At 41.3% G+C, this 18,452-nt stretch overlaps 1 protein-coding gene across 1 annotated transcript in view; it reads right to left on the bottom strand.

Annotated features, from left to right (window-relative positions):
- TMEM132C (transmembrane protein 132C) overlaps nt 1–18,452 on the bottom strand; it is a 594,712-nt gene that overhangs the window by 61,694 nt on the left and 514,566 nt on the right. Inside the window, exon 5 of the mRNA XM_063454339.1 lies at nt 13,417–13,560. Within this exon, the coding sequence (XP_063310409.1) occupies nt 13,417–13,560 (144 nt within the window). The remainder of the gene's footprint in view (nt 1–13,416; nt 13,561–18,452) is intronic.

The raw sequence follows: 18,452 nt of genomic DNA, 5'->3' as shown, positions 1-18,452 counted from the left end.
TATTTGGAGGAGGTATGTTTCGGGTGTTCTGGGTAATATTGTTTTTGTGCTCTCTTGAATCATGGTGGAAACTGTGTCCCAGAATGGGGCTAGGATGGGACAGGTCCACCAAATATGGAGCATCATGCCTTTATGCTGCTGGCATCTCCAGCATATGTCAGATGCTTTGGGGTGCGCCGCTTTAATGCGAGTAGGTACTAAATACCACCTGTATAGGATTTTGCAAGAGAGCTCCATGTGTGAGACACATTTAGAAAGGGTGTTATGCACCTTTAGAATGTTTTTCCACTGCTGCGGGGTTAGGTTATATTTGAATTCTTTCTCCCATGCAGTTGTGAAAGAGAATTTTGTATGATCGTTGTGTGTGTGTATTGATTGGTAGATTTCAGAGATGAATTTTTTAGGGGGCGAGAGGCGTAGGCATATTTTTTCTACCTCCGTCAGCTGTGGTTCCTGTACATTTCCAGTCCCAATCATAGTTTGCTTGTGGAACCAGGACTTTATTTGTAAATAGGAAAAGGAGACTTGTGCGTTGAGGTGGTAGGAATCTTGTAGTTCCTTGAAACTTCTAAGTTCCTGATCTTGTAGGAGGTGGTGTAGATGCGTGATACCATGTTCATGCCACAATGTGTGGTTGAAATTGGGGATTATGTATTGTAGTGTTTTTAGGGGCGTGGCACGTGATGTTTTACCTATCCAACCAACTTTGCGGCAGTGTGTGTCCCAAAAGTGTAGTGTCAGTGCTGTGACTGGAAGCATCACGCTCGTCGGTGGTCTGTGGGTTTTTGGGAGCCATGCCAATATGTTTATGGGGATGTTGTTTGCATGGTATCTCTTCCCATGGAGTTGGGTGAGTTCAGTGGCATGCTGCTAAAAGTGGGCCCAGGATAGCTGCACGGTAGTAGCTGTCTAAGTTGGGTACACCCATCCCTCCTTTCTCCCGCGGCAGGTATAATGTGCTTTTCGCTACCCGTGGTTTGTTCTTGTCCCATATAAATTCCATTAATGTTTGTTGTGCTTCCTGAAGGAAACGGGGGGGCGGGGATAATTTTATTGGCAGTGTTCTGAATAAATATTGCAGTTTCGGTAAAATAATCATTTTGATCGCAGCTATTCTGCCTGACCACGAGATGTATTTACCTTTCCATCCTGTTAACAGTGTTTTTATATCGGATAATGTTTTTTGGTAGTTTGTTTCAGTCGTAGTTAAAGGAGCTGCGTAAGTGCTCTAATGCGTCTGTGGGAATATTTATGCCCATTGCTTGGGTTTTGGTCACGTTTAACTTATAGTGTGAGCATTTGCTGTAATGGGATAGGATAGAATGGAAGTTTGGCAGAGATATATGTGGTTGCTCCAACGTTAGGAGCACGTCATCCGCAAACAGTGTGAGTTTGTACTCCTTGCCTTGTTTGGCGATGCCGTGTATGTTCGGGTTGTCCCTGATGAGCTGTGTGAGCGGCTCCAGGGACAGAATGTATAAGAGAGGGGAAAGCGGGCATCCCTGCCGCGTTCCGTTGGTTATGTTGAATTGTCTGGAGATTAAACCTCCGTTCGTAACTTTCGCAGTTGGTTTGGAATATAGTGCCTCTACCAATTTTAGGAAGTTTTCAGGAAAGCCATATTTGTTGAGGACCGCGCGGAGGAAGGGCCAGTGCAGCCTGTCAAAGGCTTTTTCTGCATCAAGCGATTTTTCTAGATACAAGGGATGCAGTATGTGACTGTTGTAATAGGAGTTTGTCAGGCCGTCTGGTCCTGGTGACTTCCCGTGAGGGAGAGATTGGATGGCGTGTTGGATTTCCTGTATCGTGACTGGGTTTTGTAGAGTGTTTTTTTGTTGGGCTGAAAGTGACCGTAGTGTGGTTTGCTGGAGGAAGTCCTGTATGTCTGAGGAGGTGAGTTGGTATAAGTCTGGATCGTCTTTGAGGTTGTATAGGGAGTGGTAGTAAGTTGCCATAGTGTCGTTAATGTCCTGTGGGTTGTGGATTTTAGTTCCTTTATTTGTAAGTAGGTAGGGTATTTTGGCATTGGATTGTTTTTGTCTCAGTAAGGTTGCTAAGTGTTTACCTGCTCTGTTACCTTGGGAGTATGAAGTTTGTTTTAGTTTGTGTAGTATGTGTGCAGTTTTTGCAAGTGCTATGTTGTTGAGTTGTGTCGTGGTATCTTTGATTACCTGTGCCTGTTGCGGGGTAGGGTTTGCTATATTCGCCACAGTAGCGTCTCTTAAAGTGCGCAACAATTTCAGATATTCCTCTTGGGCTTTTTTCTTTACATAAGACGCTCTAATCAACAAGCCTCTTATTACTGCCTTATGGGCTTGCCATAGCGTTGTTGGGTGTATGTCTGGGGTGTCATTTGTTTGGAAGTATGTGTGTAGGGCGTCTTTTAGTGTTTGAGAGAAGGCATGGTCGTGGAGTAGTGAGTCGTTAAGGCGCCATGGTGGTCGCCCCCTGTGCTGGTACTCTCCAGTAAGCTCTACTATGGTCGGGGCGTGATCCGACCAGGTGATGTCCCCAATATCGCTATCAGTAACCTTGGGTATAAGGGTGCCTGCAAGAAAAATTAAATCTATTCTCGAGTGGGATTTATGTACTGCCGAATAGTATGAGAAAGATTTCTTGGTCAGGTGGTACATTCTCCATGAGTCATAAAATCCGTATTCCCCCAGCAGTTTATTTAGGGCTTTGCTTTGTGTTCGTAGTGTTGCCTGTCTAGGTGCTGTGGGATTTAACGTGGTGTCTATATTGGGGTCTAAAGGGTGGTTCAGGTCACCGCATAGTATGGTGGCAGCCGTTTGGTGTTCTGGTATCATAGATAATACCTTATGCAAAAAATTAAGTTGGTGCACGTTTGGACTGTAGAAGCTAATTACGACATATGGGGAGCCATTAAGTAGGCATTGAAGCATCACATATCTCCCCTGACTGTCTGTTTTAACTTGTACGATTTCTACGGTTAGGGAAGCATGAAGAAGGATCGATACTCCTTTCGATTTTGAGGAGTGGGTGGCATGGTATTGGTGGGGATAGTCCTTTATACCAAAGTTTGGCACCTTGGAGATGACAAAGTGAGTTTCTTGGAGGCATATGATATCTGCTTTATGCTTTCTAGCCTCCTCTAGTACCATGCGTCTTTTGTCGTATGACCGTAGCTTGTAGCCTGGGAGTTAGGATTAGTAAGGGGAAGGGGATAAGGGGTAGTGTGAAAGAAAGCATATACAAAGTGACCCAACTGTGGGTCTTGGCACTGTGGCTCTGTGCCATGGGGGTCGGACGCTCGGGTAGCGTCTCTGGTAGTGTGGCCAATGGGCACTCATATTGTCATGTTTTCAGATATATCAGAACGTTAGGGGGTATAGTTGCGTGTCTCGCTGAGTGTACAAGTGGGCAGCTGAACCTGGGGTATTTCGCTTGTGGGTGCTGGTAGCTGGGCCTCTTCGAAGGCGCCGCATGAAGTATCCAGGGCGCTGCGTAGTACCTCAATAAGTGGGGACCTTGTTCTTGTGGTTTAACTGTGGGGCCTGGCCTCACCTTAGTGTAGGCTATGCCTTCTTTTCGCGAGGGGGGTAAGCTTGTCTGTACATTAGTCAGATGGGGACATTATGTGTGGTTCAAGGTAAGTAAACGATTTACATATTAACATTTGCAGTAACAACAACAACAACATGCTAATCAGAAGCAATTGACTTTGGCTATAACATTGGGCTTTAAGCAATATTTCAGGGTGTTAGTGGGGACCCTGTTCTTGTGGTTTAACTGTGGGGCCTGGCCTCTCCTTAGTATAGGCCATGCCTTCTTTTCCAGAGGGGGGGGGGGGGGGTGCCTGTACCTTAGTCAGGTGGGGACATTATGTGTGGTTCAAGGTAAATAAACGATTTACATATAAACATTTGCAGTAACAATAACAACAACATGCTAATCAGAAGCAATTGACTTTGGCTATAACAGTGTGCTTTAAGCAATATTTCAGGGTGTTATATTGATCTCACGCATTCCCAGGTTGTAGCGGTATGCGGGTTCCATACTGTCGGATCTCAGGGCAGCTTGGATTTCGTCGGAATTTGACGCCTTTCTGGTGTTAGACGACCAATTGGGCTTGCTGGTGTGTGTGTGGAGTCTTTCATAAGTCCCATTCGCGCATTTGTTTCACGCCGTCTTCGGGTGTATGAATAATTGTCAGTCCTCCATTTTTAGTGACCAATAATTTGGTGGGGTATCCCCAGCGATATCTGATCCTAGCTTGTCGCAATTCTTCGGTGATTGCATGAAATTCTTTCCTGCGTTTCAAGGTCGCTGCGGAAAGATCTACCAAGATTTTGACCGTTGCAAATTCCTCTGGGGGTTCCGCTCTGTTCCTGCCGGCGCGCAGCACGGCCTCCTTGATGTGGAAGTAATGCAACCTTAGGAGGATGTCTCTGGGTACATTGTCCGGTAAATTCCTAGGTTTGGGGACCCTGTGTACTCTATCCACCAGAAGCATGTCCACGGGTATGTCAGGGGAATACGCCCGAAGGAGGCCTCGCACATAGGTTTGTAGGTCGCAAGGAAGGACAGTTTCTGGGACTCCCCGCAGCCTGAGGTTGTTCCTCCATGACCGGTCCTCTGCGTCTACCATGCGGGCTTCCATGACTTCCACTTTGTATTCTAAGGCCGCCACGTGGTCTGCCACCTCATTGTGTGCTGTGGCAAACTCACTGAGTTTATGTTCCTCGTGCGCTGCTCTGGTCCCGATGTCTTGTACTTCTTTCCGAAGTAGTTCTATTGAGGATTGCCAGGTTTTCACTAGTTTTTCTGCCATGATGTTTAATGCATCCTCTAAGTGTGCTTCAGTCAGGTTTTCCTGCTCTCCTTGATGGGAGTCAGCCTGCTGAATGCTTCCCGCCGATAACGGTCGGCACCATCTTGGTTTATGCTCCGGTCGGTTTCAGAGGCTGCCGCCGATTTTTGGTTAAAAAAGCTAAGTTTATCTGCTTTCTGGGTGTTCTTTTTCCCCTTGGGCTGCGACATGGTGTATTTTGAGGGGTTTCCCCACGTTCTGATAGCGGATGGTAGCGGATTGAGAGAGCCCAGGTGCCGGAGCAATTTCCTAAGCAGCCAGGTTGCTCGGCAGTTGGCCATGCCCCCCCAACACTAATATTTTTAATGCAAGAGATAAAATATTTTCACTGTCTCGTAAGCTACAGTTTTGGACCTCATCTGTTGAGCAAAATAATTTGAACTATTTGCCAACACTTAAGGATTTTCTTGAAGAATCAGAAATTGAACTTGAAGATGAAATTCGCAATGAAATTGTAGATCATCTTCGCCATTTAATCACATCTATTAATCCGTATTTTCTATTCTTGAATGAAAACAATAATGACTGTGTTCGAAATCCACTCATAAAAGACAAGCCAGCCAATTTTTCTGATGTAGATTTTGAGAATTTGATTGATATAACTTCTGATAGTCAACTAAGTTTCTCTTATTGCTTTTTGGGGTGATTTACGCAAAGAATATCCAAAATTGTCCAAGCGGGCAATCAAAGTTCTGTTGCCATTCGCCAGAACATACTTATGTGAAACTGGATTCTCGCTCTACTCTGCAACAAAAACAAAGTATCGAAATCGACTTGACGCAACTGCAGACATGTGAATACAATTATCAATAATTAAACCGGATATAAAAAGAATTTGCCAGCAAAAGAGAACATTACACTCTGCTTATTGAAAGGTTTCCGCTGCTCTGCGCTACTCTATGGCACACATTTTTTTGTTGGGATTCCAAAGTTTTGCTATACTATATCAAGGGGTTCCAAGGGGAAAATGAATGCCCTACAGTGTTACTGCTTAATTGATGAATATTGCACCCTTCATCCTTAACTCTTGTTTAAACATTTTTTAGTGTTAGTTTTTGCACTCAAAGCCTTGTTAATTTATGATGTTCCCTATTTATGACTTTCACCTATCTGATCTCTGCCATTCACTCATATCCTTAAATTTAAATTCTTTCTCATCTGCTTTTTCTTTGATCTGTTTGTAACACCTCAATGCTTCCCCACCCACAATCTGTCTTATCTAACCGTAAATTCTCTCTTATAGCCTGGGCCCCATACTACATTTCAAAACTACACCCAGGAGTCACAGAATCCCTGCAAAAACAGCCTTAAGCAGAGGTAGCATTTCTGGATAATCATTTCTCCAATATAAGTTAATTTTGTGTTCATAAAGCACTGCCTTCACCCTTGCCAAAAATTCCACTTTTCTTCGCTTGTTAGTTCATGCTCATGAAATCCCAGGTGTCTCTTTAATACCTTCAACTCTCTCCTTGCCCACCTCAAGCCACCCCTCAAACTGACCTTTCAGCAGATAGCCTTGCATGCTAATTTACCAACAAGATTGAACAGTTAAGGAAATAATTCTCTCCCCTTTGCTCCTCCCTCTCACAACCACACATGGACCATACCTTCCCTACCCTACATGCCTTTTTCCCAGCTACAGAACAGGGGGTGGTTTCGCTTCTCCTCTCCTTTCGTCCCACCACCTTTCTGCTTGATCCAGTACCTTCGCACCTTATCAGATCTCTCTCCCCTTGTCTTGTTCCATCCTTAACACACATACTAAACCACTCTCTTTCATCTGGTGTTGTCCCTGCTCCCCTTAAGCATGATACTATCGTACCCATCCTAAAAAAGCCATCCCTGGACCAGTCTTCCCTTCCAACTCTAGTCTCATATCCCTGCTTCCTTTTTCTTCAAAACTTCTAGAAAGACTTGTCTTTACTCGTATTACACACTTCCTAAATTCCTACTCCATCCTCGATCCTCTTCAATCTGGTATCCCCCCTCCACTCTACTCTACACTGCTCTTATTAAAGTTACAAATGACCTAATCGCAGCTAAATCCAAAGGTCACTACTCCATACTAATTCTTCATGACCTCTCTGCTGCCTTTGACGCTGTTGATCATGTCCTCCTTCTCTAAACTCTTCAATCCTTTGGTCTCTGTGACACTGTTCTCTCGTGGTTCTCATCCTATCTCTCCCAATGTTCATTTAGTGTCTCCTTTTGCAAAGACACCTCCTACTCTTGCCCTGTCTTGGTTGGAGTGCCCCAAGGATCTGTTCTTGGTCCCCTTCTGTTCTCTCTTTATACTGCCTCTCTTGGCAAACTCCTTTGGATTCCGCTACCATCTGTATGCCGACGACACCCAGGTATATCTCTCCTTGTAAATTTCCCCCTTTCATGATATTGTAAAGCGCTGTGAAATTAGTTGCCGTTATATAAATACCAATGATGATGATAATAATAATAATAATAAAAAATAAGTCATGTAGCTGCACAAACTTTACAAGGTTTTATGTGTACCATTAACTGCTACTTTCCACTTGAACTACCTTAGTATATATCCCAGATGTATTTTGATAAACCTTAGTTAATCACTTCACATACACTTTTAGAAATATATGAAATGTGTACTCTTTGCAGTAATAGTTACAAGTATTTTAATAGGTTTTATGTTTTACTGACATTTACTGACAAGTTGCCCATAGGTGAATTACCTGGTGCATGACATAGGAATGCACAGCACATTAACACATGTACACCAATAGAAAATTACCATCTGAGATCACTTTAAAAAATGAAAAAAAAAAAATATATAAGAGAGAGAGAGAGAGAGAGAGAGAGAGAGAGAGAGAGAGAGAGAGAGAGAGAGAGAGATTTGTTTTGGAGAAAACAAGGTGTATAAAGAGATACATTTCTTCAATAAAATAATATGCTTAGCCATACTGTGAGGATAATTTACTCATGTATTATGGTGTACCTGGACACTCCTAACTCAAACCTTATACTCATGACTTGTCAAAAGTGGTAAGTTAAACAGTCATATTTAATATGCCTTAATTTTATTCAAATTCTTGAACTTTACAGATATGTTCCAGACCCTCTGTTTAGCTGGGCAGAGTCTGAACTTTAGATTGTGGATAAGTGGTATTCCTCAATCTGTTGTTGTTCCTCACAAAAAGGAACAAAGAAAGGAGGATAAAAGAGAAAGGTTGCAATATTTACATATATGCTAGAACTCACTATCCTAAGCCAAACTTTCCATACGACTCCCTATTAAATTTTTAATATAACTACTGGTATGATCTTCTACCAACCAAGCTTTGTATGGAACACTCCCTATCAAGGCTTCTATGGAACTCACCACACCAAGTGTTCAATATAATGAACTCTACCATGCATTCTACAGATCTCTCATTATATATCTTTCTTTAGCATGCAACCTTCTGAGAACTCCACAAAACTTTACTAAGAAAACGTAAAAATATATCTTGTCATCAAGCCATCAAAGGAATTCCCCCTACAAGACCTTCTATGGAACATGCATTACTAAGCTTTATACTGTTTTCTACAGAGTCATTCATGGAATTCTCCATATCAAGCTACGCAGATAAGTCATCGTACTTCGCTTTCCACTAAACTCTTTCTACTGTACATTTTTAGAATCAGCCACCAATTATATTAGCATATATTCATGCAAAACAACAAAGGTACATAGCTCCAAGCATTTTAATCACGAGACACTTTTGTGAAAGGGACATAGTTGTACCTTTCGTTTCTATACAATAGAGCATTTTATTTGCACAGACTAGTTCATACAACATGCTGCTATCAAAAAGCTCTGTGACACACTCATATCAAATATTCTGAGTGTGTAAAAGACATAAGAGGGAAACTTTTGAGGTGTAAAACTGTGATGCTTTGACACATTTGGGAGTGCTCCATAGCCTTCACACACATCCTGTGAATACAAGAGCATTGCAGAGCTGGACTAAGTGAAGATGGAGAAATATTTGGCTGCGTGGAATGTAGAACTAGGTTGGGAGAGCTGAAGTTAAATATTAAGACCTATGCAGAGATACATAGAACTACTCTTGTAAAGAGTTTAATACATTAACCTGAAGACCTGACAATAATAATTCAAACATGCACATTATTTTTGCTTTAGGACTCTTGGAGTCATATGAAAAAAAATATGATATGTAAATAAAAAATGATATTAAAAAAACCTTTGTGAATGTAGTTTTTTTTAAAGGTTCTTTGAAGCAAGGGAAAATGGATACAATTGTCCCTCTACGCAGTGCAGGAGCGGCAGAATACTCTCTAGTTTAATTATTCTTATCGTCTCTTCTGACTGCTAAGCATGAACATATAAAATGTGTATAATGAGAAAGGAAACTAAAAACCAGCCATCTTCTGTGAGATTTCTGCAGTTATCACAGCTCAAACATTTCACTCAGTATCCTGAAGGCATTGAGAAATGTTACACAGCAAGGAACTAATTTGTCATATGAGACACTGCTCAAATATATAAAAAAAAAAAATCATAGCTATGAATCACATATTTTACACTTGAGTATTTGGTTTTTGGTGACATTTTAAAAGTATATTTATATAAAAGCAGATTTTAAAAATGTATTGTGTTAATAGTGTGTACTTTGTTTTAGAGGTTTCAATATATCTGCTAAGTTGAATGCTAGTTATTAGTATAAATGCTCCGGTTTATAATTGAAAGTAAATAAATAAACAGTTTATTAAAGGAATTGTGTAAAAGTATTTCCTGGAATTTGTATAGCCTTAACATATATATATATAAAACGTATATGTGCCCTCCAATAGCACGTTAAAGGGACACTATAGTCACCTGAACAACTTTAGCTTAATAAAGCAGTTTTGGTGTATAGAACATGCCCCTGCAGCCTCACTGCTCAATCCTCTGCCATTTAGGAGTTAAATCCCTTTGTTTATGAACCCTAGTCACACCTCCCTGCATGTGACTTGCACAGCCTTCCATAAACACTTCCTGTAAAGAGAGCCCCATTTAGGCTTTCTTTATTGCAAGTTCTGTTTAATTAAGATTTTCTTATCGCCTGCTATGTTAATAGCTTGCTAGACCCTGCAAGAGACTCCTGTATGTGATTAAAGTTCAATTTAGAGATTGAGATACAATTATTTAAGGTAACTTACATCTGTTTGAAAGTGAAAACAGTTTTTTTTTTTTCATGCAGGCTCTGTCAATCATAGCCAGGGGAGGTGTGGCTAGGGCTGCATAAACAGAAACAAAGTGATTTAACTCCTAAATGTCAGTGAATTGAGCTGTGAAATTGCAGGGGAATGATCTATACACTAAAACTGCTTTATTTAGCTAAAGTAATTTAGGTGACTATAGTGTTCCTTTAATGGGTAGAATTAATATAAGTGGAGGTTCTACCACTTTTCAGCTAAGACCTCCAATTTTCAGGACAGTGACCAAGAGATCTTTTCTAATTTGCAGAAGAAACAGCTGGAAGGTCTAAAGAAGCAAATTTGCCTCAAGTGCCTCTTCCAGCTGTTTCTGCTGCTGCAAAAAAAAAGATCTGTTTATCACCATTATCTGAATGTTCCACCAAAAGATACATTCCTATCAAGGATCAACAAAGAAACAAAAAACTTAAATGGGCCCCTAAACAATTGTCATTTAAAAAAATTTATTAAACATAAGAATGAGTAAGAGGAAGTTCAGAACAATAAAAGCCTGAGCATAAAACTGCATAATGCATTTCATGCCAAAAATGGCACATATTCATACGATTAAAGAAACTACTCTATAGAGTCTGATTCTTAGAATGATGACTGAGTGCTAGGTATAAGACAAAAAGCATGTAGTGTTTTCTTGCTACTTTCCTCTATTCATATTTATACGTATTTATTACATTTTCTAAGTTGGTAATTATTTTCTCCAATGTAACATATGATTATATAACTGCATTCTATGTCTTGATCCCAGGTTTAAAGGGACACTATAGTAACCTGAACAACTTCAGCTTAATGAGGTTGTTCAGGTGAGAACTAATGAGGTTGTTCAGGTGAGAAGCTCCCTGCAGCCTTTCTCATGTAAACACTGTATTTTCTAAGAAAATACAGTGTTTACATTGAAAGCTAGGAACACCTCCAGTTGCAGTCACTCCGAGTGAACCAGAGGGGCTTCGGAGTTGATGGAGGCATAATATGCCTATCCATATCCACTCAGATCTGCTGTCAGCAGAGCACTGTGCACAGCATCCTGTGATTCAGTATCTCCTCCCTCTGCATGCAGACACTGAACTTTCATCATAGAGATGCATTGATTAATTAATCTCTATGAGGAGATGCTGATTGGCCAGGGCTGTGTTTTAATCATGCTGGATCTGCCTGGCTCTGCCTCTTTGTCAGTCTCAGCCAATCCTATGGGGAAGCACTGTGATTGGATCAGGCTACCAGCCTACCACATGTCAGCAGACTGCTTGTTTTTCTGAGTCTAACAGCATGCAGATTTACAGCTGCAGGCTTGAATACAGTAAGATTTTTACTATATTTATGAAGGCATGAGGGGCCCAGGGGGGCTACATGGTGGTGTTAACACTATAAGGTCAGGAATACATGTTTGTGTTCCTGACCCTATAGTGATCCTTTACTGTAGGATCCAACAAATTTGGATTCTAGCTGTGTGGTTTACAGGTTTACATTGCTTGACATTCCAATGTTACCATTATTTCATGATAGAACAATTGTATATATCAGTTGCTTTCAAAAACAAATGACAACATAAACTATGTTAAAAAGACTAAAGTAGCAAACCAATGTTTATATTACAATGAAAGAAACTCAAGTTAAACATTTTAGGTGCCTAATCTACCACGCATTATCTGCAACTAAATATTGATAAAAATGTCTTCCTTTTTCAAGGTCAAAATCCCAGATGATGGAAAATGGAATTTTTGCCTAAAGATGCAAATCTGGCAGCTTTTCAGTTGAAACAGTTCTTCTTTAAAAGTGTATTGCTTAAGGCAATGCCAATAAAACATGTAACAACTTCAGCTTCCTGTGTAACTGCTCTCATTGCTATTCGGTAACTTTCACTTACCCTTGATAGATAACCTTCAGATGGGTCATTTGATTTACTACAAGTGGTTTTATTTCAACACCTTTTTAATCAAACAATTGAAACAGTGTACATGCATCCAAAGCATTGAGTTTATTACAAAATGACCCTTTGGACCTGAAGAGATTGTGCACTGCCTAACACATATTTATCATTCAGATATTATGCCCAATCTTATAGGACTCTCCCTAAAAAAAGCCCCCTCTTGTTTAGCTGCTTTATCCTGATGGAGTTGGAGATGGGAAGCTGCAATTTTATATGAAGTCTGGGAAACACGCAGATCTTCATTGTTATTATAACACACATTTTGTTATCCTCAGCCTCGGCATCTCTATATTGTTTTGTGGTGGGGAGGGAAAGGGAGGTCTTATGTCAGGTGTCTCTAGTTCAGTCATATTTTTGATCTCCATAACAGTGATTTGTAGTATGTTAACCTAAGCCATCTGTCATGCTTCATTTTCAATGTTGATCATTGATTGACTTTCATCCCTCCCTAAAATAAACCATTTACAGACCAATAATATTAAATGCCATTGCCAAAACCTGACTTTAAAGGCAATGAACCTTAAAAAAAACATTGCTTTTTAACCATCACCAACTCTTCTATACTGTATACAAAGTTCCTGAGTGAGATATCGCTTTTAAGGTTCAGATGTTAATGGTGAATGGGATTACCTTGCTATTTGATGAATTAATAAATGTGGTCTATTCAACAAATAGTAAGTCACAGTGATTTAATAGCAAGTTTGATGTAGCATAATTGGGAAATATGTTAAATCCTGCTGAGTTAGAGATCATTCTCTCTGTTATGAAGGTCCACTTGTTATATAAAATATTTTAATTATCCCAAGAGTCATTCACTCTACATTAATGGGACACTATAGACACCAAGACCACTTTAGCTCATTCAAGTGGTCCGTGTACAGTGGCCCGATTGCCCTTAGTCCTGCAATGTAAAACACTGCACTTTTAAAGAAACTACAATGTTTACATTGCAGCACTAAGTCAGCCTCTAGTGGCTGTCTACCGGTGTTTTTTTCTGTATTTTACCAGGCTTTAGGTCACCTAACTGACGCTGAACATCATTACACTCTGCATGATAACATCCAACGTCAGTCAAATCCCTATAGGAAAGCAATGATTCCATGCTTTCCTGTGGGGAAGGCCTAATGCGCTTGCTGTGCATGTGCATTAGCCCATCAGTTAACTTCGGAAGTGGCAGAGCACTGGCAACGCCGCTGGAATCGGGTGAGTGAATAAAGTGCTTTTAACCATTTATAAGTTGAGGGGAGAAGTAGGGGGTCAGAGAGAACTATAGTGTTAGAAATCCAAGTTTGTATTCTTAACACTTTAGTATCACTTTAAAAATCTATCTATAACAATAAAGAGACATGAACACCTATAGTATGGCTGATGCATTGAGATCAGATTTAAGATTGATGTGACATTTGCAATGTGATGAAATCAAATTGCTTACTTTTACGACATCTTCATCAGAAGACTTACACTCGACCAGTTCTGAAATGTCCGAAACATATCCCTTTTCTTCAACTGAAACTACTTTGACTGGAACTGCTACCGTCTTTCCAGTGAGAATGGCTGTATTCAAAATCTCTGTGTCCTGTAATGAATAAGGAAGAGGCAACATTTAATTATAAAGAGCTTGATTTATGTTTGACTTATGTCTCTATTAGTAATATTTGCTATCAAATATCAGCAGTATCTACTGAGTATCTACTATCAACAATGACTCTACATTTTATTTTTAAACATGGTTTAATGTGAATCTATTCTTTAGCATAGCATTCAAAACAGAGGAGACAATGAGAAATAAATACAAAGGTGAAGTTAACCCCTTAAGGACACATGACATGTGTGACATGTCATGATTCCCTTTTATTTCAGAAGTTTGGTCCTTAAGGGGTTAAATACTATAACCTATAAATTGTTTTTATTCGTGAAACAATATAATTTCTGAGCCATTTTACTAATTCCTTTTCAAAATTAATAAAGCATTAATAAAACATGGAGGTCTATCCACAAGTTTGTGAATAGCATCAATTGGTACGAACTAGCAAAAAAAGTCAGCCATAAATGCCAGATTGGAGAAATATCTGGGCTATTCATTATTCCATTTTATTATTGTATTTAACATTGATCACTTGATTAAATAACTGGAATATCTAACAAGAACTTAACATACAAAATAATATTGACAGAGACAAGAGGTGAATAAGGCTCTGTTCAGATAGGACAAATGGTGAATCAGCAGAAACTTACCCAGCTCCTTCTTAGGCACCACCCCCAACGGGGAGACACGTAAGTTAGGGATTGGCGGGGCCGTTAATGGGCCAGCCATCCGCCCAAAACACAGCTCCTTATTGAACTTGTCAGCCATCACCTCGGGATGATCCCGCACCGACTTGAGATTCCAACAAACCCCAGGAGAATCCCTCACCCGATAAGGAATCCAAAACCAATCACGGAAACCCCCAAGGAGCAGCTCTGCTGCCTTGCGGTGCCTATAATGGCTTATCCACAGGAACATCGTGCTGATGTCCACCGGCTTCCTCGCCTTTTGAGACCACGGTATCTCCGTGCTTACTGGCTTTACCCCATTTGAAACAGCGGGATGTTGAGTGAGAACCCACACACCCAGAGCATTCATGTTTAAACTTGAAACTAGACCCCCATTTACACACTGACTTTCATTGTATTGCCAGCAGCAACAAGTGCGCCTGGGCAAGGCCGATGCTCAGGGGTGTCCAACCACGCCGCCCTCCACACCCCTCCCCCAAAAAAGCACGACATACTGCCCTGATTCAAGGCTGGGCGAGTCATAATCGCCAGCCACAAACCAATATCCATTTGATCCCAGCTAACGGATGGGTGAACTGCCATCCGCTGGCGAAACTGCTCATCATAGCGCCACCAGCTTAACCCACCATGTACCTGACATCCAGTGCAGACCATTTTTTCAGGCGCCTTCTCCCCTATAATACTGGCCAGGATCGAAATTCCCAAATGTCTTGTGGATCTTCTGATACTGGAACTTGTCCTTGTCAGAGTCCTTAGACTCCTTATCAGGAGGGTCTCCACAAACTCCCCTTTTGAAATTGTGTCCCACACCTCCTGGCACAAATGCAGTCCCAGGAGGCCCAACAAGCACAGAAAGCACCGCCGACGTGACCTCCATGCTCAGCAGTGCCACCTCGGTGACAGGAGAGTCAGGGACCACTGGGGCAGAGTACCCCAAGCCCTAACCTGCACATCCAAAGAAGGGGCCACTGAACTATGTTCCCAGTTATCCAAGAGCCCCCTCAGATACCCCATTAGTGAACACCAAGCCCCAGAACAAACCGAGCCACCCCCACACCCCACCCGACCATCTACCAATGCAGAACCGGACTCACTGGATGGTGCAGGAGTTGATCGGTGTAGCAGAGCCTTAACCACCAGTGGCTGGTCCAGACAGCACCCCAAGGGAAGGCAGGGGGCTAGAAGAGCTACTATGGGAAGGAGTAGGAGACAGCCGCCTCACACTACTCCCAGCCACCACCCCCACTTCAGGAGGGGAGACCTCTGCCCCCCGGGAGACATCCTTAAGCTACTCATCCGCCTGGAGACCTGACCTCCACACTGCCAGCCTGGGCCACCGATAAAGACAAGGCCACCAGAAAACCCTCAGCGGCCGCGGAAGGAGATTCAGCCTGCGCCAAAGCACCATCAGTCTGCGTAGCTGTGGACCAGCCAGCCTGGGAAGAAGGACTGTGGCTCCTGCTGCGTGGGGCTGGAGACGGGGATGATAAGCGGGCGCAGACAGTCACTGTGCTTCTGTCACTACCCGGACAGGCACGGGTAGTGACAGAAGCACAAAAGGGAGGTGAAGCAAGCCTCATGGCCGCAGACAAGCAGATCCGCGAGGCCACGTCTGCACTCCTGAGCCCAAGAGGGCCTGTAGATTCCCCTTGAGAGGAGAAACGTTTCGATAGCTGAGCTCGCCTCTGGGGACCTCCGTTGCCACTGGGAGGGGAAGCGGCAACAGTCACGGAGGCCTGAAGACTGGCCAGCTGAGTCTGCAGGTGCAGACCCCCATCTTGTAAGGCCTCAGTCCTCAGGGCAGAGAGGACAGCTTTGATATCCATACCGACCCTGGCCGCAAACAGCACTTGGAAAGCAGGTATAACAAGCACAACAACCAGCAATTACCAAGCTGTTATTAACTGATAATTAAGATGACTGCTATCCTGTAAGATGGCAACCTATTCATTCTAGCCCATCCATCTACCCCTACTACTACATGGCCTTGTCACCAGTGGGGTACCACAGGGATCTGTACTTGGAGCCATTCTCTTTAATGTTTTTATTAGTGATATTGCAGAATGTCTTGATGGTAAGGTATGCATTTTTGCTGATGATACAAAGATATGTAACAGGGTTGATGTTCCAGGAGGGATAAGCCAAATGGCTAATGATTTACGTAAACTAGAAAAATGGTCAGAGTTGTGGCAACTGACATTTAATGGGGATAAGTGCAAGATAATGCATCTTGGACGTAAGAATCCAAGGGCAGAGTACAGAATATTTGATAGAGTCCTAACCTCAACATCTGAGGAAAGGGATTCAAGGGTGATTATTTCTGACTTAAAGGTAGGCAGACAATGTAATAGAGCAGCAGGAAATGCTAGCAGAATGCTTGGTTGTATAGGGAGAGGTATTAGCAGTAGAAAGAGGGAAGTGCTCATGCCATTGTACAGAGCACTGGTGAGACCTCACTTGGAGTATTGTACGCAGTACTGGAGACCGTATCTTCAGAAGGATATCGATAATTTAGAGAGAGTTCAGAGAAGGGCTACTAAACTGGTTCATGAATTGCAGGATAAAACTTACAAGGAAAGGTTAAAGGAACTTAACTATTTTATTAATATGATCATGTAACATCTGAAGCTAAATGATTATTGGGCACCATTATATAACTTGCCAATAAATGCACATCCAAGAATGCTATGTCTAGAGTGCAACATCAGTGCAAAATTGCCTGAAGGATACAAGTGATCACAGAAAGTAACTCTTGTTATATTTAAATTAATGGATTTAAATTTACCAAATATCACGCTTCAAATGTATGAAATTGAAAGATCAAATTTAGAGTAAACAATAAAACTAAGCCAATGTTACTCCTACATAAACAATTTCGATGCATTCTTCTGCCATAAAATGTCATCATTAGTACGTCTAAATTAAATTTAACACACTTGGACTAACCAAAGGACGTGTAATTGGTGTTTATAATGATTTAAAGGAGGAACAAAAGCATTAAGAAGAACTTTATTTTGATCAGTGTTTTGTTGGCTTAATCTACTTAACAAACAAACAAACTGACAAGACAGTAAATAATAAAACCCTCTAAATAAATGCTGATCACAAACTGAATAAATGTTATTTCTGCCTATTTCTGCTTATCTCTGGTATTATACCAGTCAGCTGTTTTGGATGTAAAGAAGATTTGTGAGGTCAGTTGCAAGCGGAGATTTTCATAAAAGTAAGCTCATGCTTTTCTGCTTTTCCTTCCACCCCAGGAACCTCATATTGCAACAGAACAGTTCACTTGGGGATATGCGGTTTACAAAATGTGTCACAGAATATGTGAGTCAACTTCGGCAAGTAACTTTAATGGAAATGGACAAATATATCTAAACTACCCCATAACTAAACACTTTTACTATTATTTCAAAAACACAGGGAAACCTGCGAGAACTGACAATATCTAATTATATATATGAATATGATAAAAATGATGTGTGTTGATTAAATCTTTACATATCATCTTTTATGCATGTATAATATGTAGAACCTGGGGCTAAGCATCAGTAAGCGCACACACCGTTTGCCTCTGATACAAAGGATGGACAGTGATATGTCGAGACATCTATTTTCCCAACCAAGCTTTTCCTTAATTGCCAATCACAACACAGCTGCTACTGGTGTCTTATAAAGCGCAAGTACATACACAGATGTACTAAGTGGTGTGCTAAAGGAACCTTGAATTGAGGGATAACCCACAACGCTAAATAACCGATAAAGTACATAATTAACCCGGATCTTCATTAAGATTGCACTGTAGTTATATAGACCATCTGAATCACAAGGATTTTTTTTTGATAAGATGCAGGTTTCTCTCCCTTTTCTCCCCACTAGCTCAACAGTCATTTTGATCTTTTAATAGGAGTTCCACTATAATGTTGTCACTATTTTGGTTCTGTAATTTATTGTTGATTTTGCATTTTGCTGTTCTTTATGATTTTTATTACGTTACTAGGGACTAGGGAGTACATTGAGACACCTCTGTACTTTATCTGGTGTCTTATAAACCTTACATTCTCTCGTCAAGTTGCAAGACGGATCCATGGTTTGTTAGATCCTAGTTATATAGTTATGGATCGAGATAACCAAGTGCCATGTGACTTCATGAACACTTTAATGGCATCAAGATTTCCAATTTTAAGAGTGAGA

This window comes from Pelobates fuscus, chromosome 5 (genome assembly GCF_036172605.1).
Source record: "Pelobates fuscus isolate aPelFus1 chromosome 5, aPelFus1.pri, whole genome shotgun sequence".
Lineage (NCBI taxonomy): Eukaryota > Metazoa > Chordata > Amphibia > Anura > Pelobatidae > Pelobates > Pelobates fuscus.
The sequence above is the reverse complement of the archived record's forward strand: the minus strand, read 5'-3'. Positions and strand labels throughout refer to the sequence as shown.